The sequence below is a fragment of the Trachymyrmex septentrionalis genome, unplaced genomic scaffold (assembly GCF_001594115.1).
Source record: "Trachymyrmex septentrionalis isolate Tsep2-gDNA-1 unplaced genomic scaffold, Tsep1.0 scaffold80, whole genome shotgun sequence".
Lineage (NCBI taxonomy): Eukaryota > Metazoa > Arthropoda > Insecta > Hymenoptera > Formicidae > Trachymyrmex > Trachymyrmex septentrionalis.
Window position 1 is genome coordinate 2,856,984 of NW_017305988.1, and position 9,157 is coordinate 2,866,140.

Genomic DNA, 9,157 nt, shown 5'->3' on the forward strand with positions numbered 1-9,157 from the left:
GTTTCATTTGTTTCATTTACTTTTTCTTTGATTTATTGTATATATATTTTTATAAATTTCAAATACCCGTTTAAAAATAATCAAGTATTTCGATAAAAAATTGCACGTTTTATGCAAACTTTATTCTTCCAATTTTCAATAATCTAACAATCAATCAATCTAACATTAATTAATATTCATGGACTTATCTAGCAAAATAGTTACGCACATATCAGTAGTAGAATAAACATTTAAAGATAATAAAAATGTAATTTATGTATAGAGCTACAAGTATGTGTACGTATCTGTTTAAACATTTTTATATGTTCGATGAAACTTGAATTTCTCGTACACATTACATAAGCACATTAAAATATTTCTTGCATAAAATAATATTTCTCGTTTAAACTTTGCTTCTGAGATTCAACAATCTATAACTTTGCAAAGTAGATCATCGCTATTTCAAATTCTTTGTATTTTTAAAATTTGAAAATTCTTATACTAATTTATAATTAAAAGTAGTATCAAGTTTAACTTCCTATTTTTAGAAAAAAATATAAAACATTTAGGATATTCTATATATCACTGAAGGAAAACATACTGTAGTTTTTAGTGCCTGGCTGTCTGTTTCCAAATGACAAATCACAACTTGATTAATTGACTGGACCAGTCGACTGGCTGGTTAAACATTGTTCATTAGGAGAAAGACATGAACTTAAATGACCTCTAAGTAAGATTATTGCATGATGAAAGAGACTTTTTTATGAGACCCTAAATATGCAAACAATAAGTGAACTGCATAAATTAAATGTAATAGAAAATTGAATGGGATATCATGAACAATATCGTATAATTCATGAAAGTGAATGAGTGAGTGAATGAGTGAGTGAGTGAGTGAGTGAGAGAGAGAGAGAAATAAAGATTACAATTTTCATATAACAATAACATTTTAATTAGTAAGTCCAATTCTCTAAGAAGTCTACGTTTTTTCATATGTACAAACTACTAGTCTGTAGATTATTATTTCGTAAGCACAGCTCTTATACGAAGCAAACGTCACGATGTAACAGCTCTAAAGCGCCATATTGGACTGAGCAATGATAAGGATCATGGTGAAATTTAAAATAAAATAACCTCATTGGTGAAAAACCTCACAGTGAAAAATTATTAGGAACAAGATGTGAGTGGTGTCATCTTAAATTACAACTTGAGATAATAATAAATATTCTTATATTTAATTATTTCTCTTTAATACATCTGTTATCATATCCTGGCTGAGAGTCCACAATTGTGTAGCTAATGCAGAATTCAGTGCGGCATTCGACGGTTGACAATGGCAACAGTTGTTAAAATAGCTACCTGTTACACCCTCTAATTCAGGAGCAGTAGCGCAGAATATAATAGTGCTCGCTGCTTGTTGCTGGAATAAATTTTATGTAATTCGATCATTATTTTACCTATTTTTCATAATATGAATTACATAAATTAAAAGTGCACAATAATATAACAAAAGTATTAGAAAATGCAACTGAATAAGATGTTATCATATAAATTCATCTACATATGTACTAAATATTGAGGAGATAAAACAGTCAATCCTCTTTGTATTATTTTAAAGAGTACATATACTCTTCAAAATTTAAATCTATAGTGCTTCAAATGAATTAGGAGATTTATACCATACCAATGATTTTGTAAATGGTCGTGCTAAGGCAAACAATAATCGGTACAGCCACCAATGACGCGATATAGATGTAGATACTAGGTTACCGGGATGACAAGCAAATACGCCTACAGAGGGCCATTGGCGTGCCAGTTCCTGCACGAATAAAATATTACAGAGCTTTGATTCATTGTATGCTGCCATCGCCCAATACTTGTATGCTGGTACAGACAAAGTTAACTGGTGAAGATCTTCTACAGCTCGTATTGATGAAAATCTATATCAAAAGTATATCTGGTTACAAAAATTCTCAATATAAATGACATTATACAAGAGAACATATCAAGAAGTTACCTATGTGACTCACTGGAAACTACTACGATTCTAGGATTATTAGAGCTCTGTATAGTCTGTTTCAATAGAAGCGTCAAATAAAATTGTGACAAGTGATTAACTTGAAACGTTGTCTCATAACCATCTTTTGTAAGTTGATAAGGTTGTCCAAACACGCCTGCATTTAATATAAGAATGTCCAGAAATCTGAAAAATTAGAAAATTTTATATAACAAAAATAACAGTAATATATATCAAAATAATTGTAACTACTGTTATAATTGCTAAAAAATTTACTTAAATTTCTGCTTAAATTGTTCAGCAGCTTCACGTACACTGCTCAATGATGATAAATCCATTTTTAAAGCTACACAATTTGCAATATCTTTCTCTTGCTGAATGCGTCTTACAGCTTCATTAGCCTTTTCCATATCTCTACAAGCTAATATTACATTACAACCATGCAAGGCTAATGATCTAGCTGTTTCAAATCCTGTAGAAAGTTTTGTCTAATTAATAGAATTGTACAATAATGTTATAACTATTCTTATAATAATTCTCACTTACCAATGCCTGTATTAGCTCCTGTAATAAGAGCGACTTTGTTACGCAGATCTCGACCATGTAATACTGCCAAGGCAGTACTACTTCCATCAAATCTTTGTCGTATTATTTGAGACATCTCTCTGTATTCAGTAGCAAATGCTAATCGTGGATCAGTGTAAGTTGTTGTACGATTTGTATGGTCGATATATAGAACTTTACCATCATCTGATATACATCTCTCCCATCCAGGTGGTAAATCTATTTAATTTTTTAAATTTAATCTTTACTTTTAATTCTATAACAGTTACCTTTTAACATTCTTAATAATTTTAACAAGTTCTTTTTTTTATTTTAATATCAATTTTGTCTAATATAAAGTGATCAATAAATTAATACATCGATAAAGTTTTTTAATGTAAGGGACTGAGCACAATCAAAAGAACAAGGAACTGATAATTAAAATTTCAACTTAAGCTCATAGCACACATAAAAACATAAGACAGTAAGACGTAAGTAGTAAGCAAATTGGCCAATCATAGTAGAAAGCCAGTAGTGAATTCAATGTTGCGATTTCTTTATTGCTTTATGTCTTACTGTCTTACATTTTTAATTGCTCCTTCCATTTACACCAATTCTCAGATCATTCTCACTTGTGACATTATAACTCAGTTAAATGTGCGTTCTTTTTGCATTCTAACAAGTGAGATTTAACTGCGTTTTTGCCTATAATCTATATAAGATCGAGACCGTGTGCTTTAGTAAGTCTCATAAACTCACTTTAAAAATGAGATTCAAACCTGTGTTGTCATTTGATAACTTTTTACCAAAATAAGCAAATAATGACATCATTAATCTGAGTATGAAATACTCGGCTCACTTCAGACTCAGTTTTACTTGTGTGCAAGTGGAAAGCAAATTTTATATGTTCCATGGGCTCTATAAAAAACCATCGGTGCTTTCCAGCAAGTGACACAATGTGACTCAATGATCATGTCATCTTTGAGAGCTTTCCAGCAGAGGCAAAAATCGACTCAAGAGTCATGTTCTGTTTTTATTCCTTACTGATTATCAAACAAGGACAGGATTGACACTTTTGTGTCAATTTGTGTCTCTTACTGGAAAGCTTCCTTTGTTTAACATTAGCAAACAACAAGAATATATATGATTCACTGTGTTACACTGTCATCTGTGTCTCTTGCTGGAAAGCATCCTATATACATACTACGAAATACAGTTTTTGATAGGTTGAAATTCTTATTCTCTGTTCCTTATTTCTTTAATTGTACGTAGCTCATGATAAAAGTGAAATGAAAAAAAAAATCAAACGTAACCTCCGTTGACGATCTTTTTACGGCCAGTTCTGGGATGCGTCCACTGCGTACCCTTCGTGTAGTGACTGCAACACGATACTTCATGAAAATACACTCGTCTATCTCAATTAATCTTACGTATCATGATACATGCAAACTTCACATTGATTACTTCACGTAATAAACGTTTCCATCTAACGTTGTTCTCTCTTCCCATCCCGGCGGTAATTCATCCTCGCTATCGGAATCATTCAAAATAGTCATGACTGAATCACTGAATCCATAGAGATCGGTTTTCGGTGGCTATAAACTTAAAATGAAAAAGAAAAAAGGTATATGTTTGATAATTTGATATTTGTCAAAATCGAGAAAAAGAGTTCTAGTGCAGTTTAATCAAGTGCAATTTAGTTAAGTTTAGTGCAGGAACAGAAAACAGATTACAGACCATCCCTATTCCAATCATGGTTATGTTCAGATTTCAACCAGAGTGCCGCCCATGTATCACTGCATCCTTGTTATTTATCAAAAGTTGAACAAGAATGACATGATACTTGCAATGGGAATCCAAACACGCTTTTATATATCGTAATAAAATAATTTAATTATTAAGAAGTAAATTGAAAGTTTTCCTTTATTTTTCATTTCACTATTATTTAAATGCTTTATATTTTATGCTGCGCTTGGAAGAAAGTTTCAACAGTAACGATTGGTCGCGTCATATCCTTTTTTGGCCAATGAGAATGGAGACATCTTTGGCCGGACTTTTATTTCTAGGGTCTTTAGGTGGAACCAATCAAAAGACATCACTCGGTGTCCTAACTTTTATGGCTTTCGCAAATTTTATGTTCTTAAATCAGTCTCACCATGCAAAACTTCTAGAAATAATGTAATAAAATTGGATTGAGTTCAACTTTTGTCGCGCAGTAGAAATTATATATCTACTACTTCCGAGCAAAGCGAGACGTTGATTGGCTATCGCGCCAACTTCCGCCGCGGAAATTATTTCACTAGCCTACTACTAATTCTATTGGCTGCTATAAATAGTCGGCACGCTTCTATCCTGAAGCACCGACGAGATACTATTAAAAACTATCAACCCTGAGCAAATTTTCGGCAGTATAAAAAGGGCCCGGAGATAATTGAAGAACGCTGACATTATCGACAATTGATATAAATTTGCTATCATTAACATAAATATTTGGCTCATACATTATTAAATTCATGATTTTTTTATTACATAAATGTTTCATAAATAAATATGCATTTTTGTAAAGCTGTAATATCCTATATATTGCAGAAAAATTACAATTTTTTTCTCTGCAGTTATTATCTCTGTTGATAATAAAGCTTTAACGATAATACTGAAATCACGATTTTAAAGAAAAATCGAGTATTATTGAGTTCTAAATGCATAAACACGTCTATTAAATTAATAAATCATAAAATAAGTACAATATTATCAGTTTTTAACTTTTAATCACTTCAATATTCAAGGAACGCGAACTCCCAAGGATGTCGGTCTTTAATAGTATCTTGTCGATGCCTGAGGATTTAGTACAGCGACGAACCACATTTACTTTCGACGATACAATTTTATCGATAGTGTCAAAAAATGTATGTAGTCACGTAGTTCTCAAATTGAAAATGGATGTACTGACGGTAATGTACGAGCGATTTTGACGATAACAGAAAGAAAACCGGAATGGCCTCTCTCAGATTTCTCTCTGGCAGGAGCCATAAACTTATGACTCAAGAATGCCATCTATTTCCGTTTAAAACGAACGCCCGACAAAAGCGCGGGTAACCACCTCCAAACAGTCCAAACTTCCAAAGAAGCCACAACAAGTTAAGCGGGTATAGTTGTTTCTTCGGACTATTTTTCTCGGCAGCTGCATTTTTTACCGTGGAATCACTGGAGAACGCTAAATTTATCGGTGTTAACGTAAAAGATTCAACACAATGTTCGAGGCACGTTTGGTACAAAGCGCGATCCTGAAGAAAGTGTTGGATGCGGTAAAGGATCTCCTAACCGAGGCGACTTTTGAATGCTCTGATTCGGGGATTCAGGTCCAGGCGATGGACAACGCACACGTTTCCCTCGTCTCGTTGAATCTCAGAAGCGATGGCTTTGACAAGTATCGTTGCGATCGAAATTTATCGATGGGGATGAGCATTAGTTGGTGAGCACGGACATAATAATTTAAAGGTTATGCGCCGAACAACTGTCTTTTGAACAAAGAAATGGTACTTGTGTGGTTCTTTTGGTTGCTTTTGCTTTATGTCTTTTGTTATATAAAGTGAAATAAATGCATGTGCAATTTATGAGATTTGAAGTAGAAATGAAGCGAATTTTTGAGAAACATACAAAAGAGAGGTCTAGAATCAGAAAATTGTTATAACAATGCACTTTGTATAATAATAATCAGTCATGAAATCTGCTTCCAGTATGTCAAAGATATTGCGATGCGCTGGTGCAGAAGACACAGTGACCCTCAGAGCATGGGACAATCCCGAGTCGGTTGTTTTTATATTTGAATCACCCAACAAGGAGAAGCTAGCCGAATATGAGATGAAACTGATTAATATGGATCAAGAACATCTGGGTATACCTGTGAGGTTTACTTATGTTAAATTAATAGAGTAGATATTAATGAGCTTTGTACAATAAGTCATTACCTAAGCCAAAGCTGTCCAAGGTCAGTGTTTTTTTACTTGAAATCGAAATGTGCCAAAATTCACACCTATTACCGTTCCTATCTTTTACTTCTACTAGAATACTTTTAAACATAGTGAAAGACACAAGTCAATAACTGTTAGCGATTTCAGTCTAGTGTCGTCCATGAGATCGAGTATCACGCACTACGACAAAACAACAATGAAATAAGAACGGTAACAGGTGAATACCGGCACCGGTTTTTATTTCAAGCCAAAAAAACACCAACTTTGGATAGCTTTTATCTAAGCTTTAAGTCAGGCTAATATTACATTTATCCGTTTTTTTGTCATGCAACAAGCTTTTCAAGCCTGTTTATTAGCTACAAGACAGAAAGATTTTCTCAAATCTTTCTGTCCTTTAGCCACTTAACAAATTGAAAAATTTTTTGTCGTGTAACAAATGTAATACCAGGCTTTAAGCTATAAGAAATTGATCAATCATAGTTAAATATGAAAAGAACACTTGACTACGATTGGTTAATTTCTTATGATCTAAAGCTTAGATAATGACTTATTGTAGAAAGTCTACACAGTTATCATTCATCAAGTAATTGCTTTACAGGAGACTTCATACTCGTGCGTTGTAAAAATGCCCACTGCAGAATTTACCCGTATATGTAGGGATTTGAGCCAATTTGGGGAATCTATAACTTTCGCATGTTCCAAAGAAGGTATAAAATTCAGCGCGTCTGGCGATTATGGCTCGGGTAAATATCAATGAAATATCAATATATACATATACGCATACAAGATAAATATCATCTAATCAGGAGAACAATTTTAAGCTTCAATACCGCAATTTTAAATTTCAATACCGATCGTATTGAAATTTGGGAATCTTTGTTCTTATACCTGACACTTATAATTAGCATGCTATCCCCTTACTTCCATAACTATTCTGATCTTTAATTAATGCCTAATTGACTACATTCCTATACCAATATATAGCATGTAATTTGTTTTTCTCTACTTACGTCGTTGAAATATAAAGGAAATTCGACATTTTTCTCAATGCTGAGATTTTTTATGTCCAACAATAGACTAAAACTAATTGCAGAGTTTCAGTCCTCAGTCGTTAACTGAAAGTATATTGAAAATTTTTCTAATCTTGTCAGATAGGTCTCATCATATTTTACTTTTCCTTGTTTGTTTTTATTTTCATATAACATGTATTCATGGGGAGATATGTAAACACTAAATGAAATTGTAATAATAGATTAAGTTTTATAGATGTATTTATATATGGATTTAATCAAAGTAAGAGTTGAAAATACTATGATGTTTATAAATAATGTTATACAGAATATTTGTTATAAAATAAGGCGGAAATATTAATTTGTACAGAGACATCCTGTACATGCAGTTGAATAAATGAATGAAATTACAAGCTGTTTTTATTTTCTTTGCAGCTAACATCAAATTAGCGCAGACTGCAGACGCTGATAAGGAAGAGGAAGCAGTAATAGTGAATATGCAGGAACCAGTAAAATTAACGTTTTCTTGCCGTTATTTGAATTGTTTTGTTAAAGCTGGCCCTCTTTGCAACCAAGTTCAATTATCCATGTCTGACGACGTGCCTCTAGTATGTGAATATAAAATTGGCGATATTGGACACATCAGGTATTATCTAGCACCCAAAATCGACGATGAGGAAGAAAACTAAAAATATAACGACAGAAATAGAATTCATATACATTGAATTGTAATTAACGGCACTGTATTACGTTACTGATTATTTTGGAAAATTTTGTTCTATTAACATTCGACATTGTCATATTTATTTCAATAGAAAATAAATTATTAATTGGCTTGACACATAATTACAAGGAGATGATACCATACATGTATTTTACTGCTCCAGAAAATTAAATATTCCGTTTTTCGTTATTTGATATTGAGGTACAAGTAAGGCGAAGTTAAAAACACTTTTAAGATAATATATTTTAATTTTACATTTAAAAGTTATTTGGCTCGTCACAGTGCTAGCGCAATGCAGAATTGACACTAAAATTTATAGTAGAGTGACACAATGATTAGTATAGCAAAATGGTGTCATCCTCTTAATCAATATTCACATTATTAATGTTTCAGAAACTGTGACAGTATTTTGATAATATCGCATTGTTCTTTTTTTTATATAAGAAGAACTCAATATATTTTCAAAAAATTTGATAAATTTTGAATGTTATATGTTACTCTTATATCCTAGCCTAGACCGAAATTTCAAATTTTGCTTAATGCAAGTATCTTATTTCTTATATGTTTGTGTGTATACGCTACTTTAATATAAAAATACATAATTAACTTACGAGCTGAAGGAATAAGAGGGCTATCATGGATGGAATAGCCTAGAAATAGTATACAGTTAAATCTTACACAATTTGGATTTATCCTATAATTACTCTAAATAATTAAGTTGATAAGTAATCATTAAATATATTGATTTATACTATATAGAATTATATTTTACACGCAAGCACTCCTCGACAGAGATATCTATAAATAGTAAAATCATTCATCATTTGTCCTCTCTTTGCTCTTGAACAAAAATCTTTTAACCCTATATATACATATATATTATATATATATGTGTGTGTATATATATATATAT

The 9,157-nt window shown here is 32.1% G+C and overlaps 2 protein-coding genes across 3 annotated transcripts; one reads left to right on the plus strand and one right to left on the minus strand.

Annotated features, from left to right (window-relative positions):
• Positions 1–1,146: 1,146 nt before the first annotated feature.
• On the minus strand, positions 1,147–4,443 carry LOC108754646 (WW domain-containing oxidoreductase-like). 2 transcript variants are annotated; one of them, XM_018497109.1, is made up of 8 exons: positions 4,277–4,443; positions 4,004–4,141; positions 3,853–3,917; positions 2,543–2,779; positions 2,273–2,468; positions 1,997–2,182; positions 1,664–1,919; positions 1,148–1,399 (listed from the first exon to the last, which is right to left on the minus strand). In XM_018497109.1, the coding sequence occupies exons 2-8, from the start codon at positions 4,093–4,095 to the stop codon at positions 1,214–1,216; spliced, it is 1,218 nt and encodes a 405-aa protein (XP_018352611.1). In that variant the 5' UTR covers positions 4,096–4,141; positions 4,277–4,443; the 3' UTR covers positions 1,148–1,213. The 2 variants fall into 2 exon arrangements, with proteins under 2 accessions (XP_018352612.1, XP_018352611.1); XM_018497110.1 differs by lacking the exon at positions 4,277–4,443 and having other exon boundaries at positions 1,147–1,399; positions 3,990–4,255.
• A 1,032-nt stretch (positions 4,444–5,475) lies between these two features.
• On the plus strand, positions 5,476–8,660 carry LOC108754651 (proliferating cell nuclear antigen). The gene is made up of 4 exons (XM_018497120.1): positions 5,476–6,011; positions 6,277–6,442; positions 7,109–7,253; positions 7,956–8,660. The coding sequence occupies exons 1-4, from the start codon at positions 5,791–5,793 to the stop codon at positions 8,207–8,209; spliced, it is 786 nt and encodes a 261-aa protein (XP_018352622.1). The 5' UTR covers positions 5,476–5,790; the 3' UTR covers positions 8,210–8,660.
• Positions 8,661–9,157: the final 497 nt, after the last annotated feature.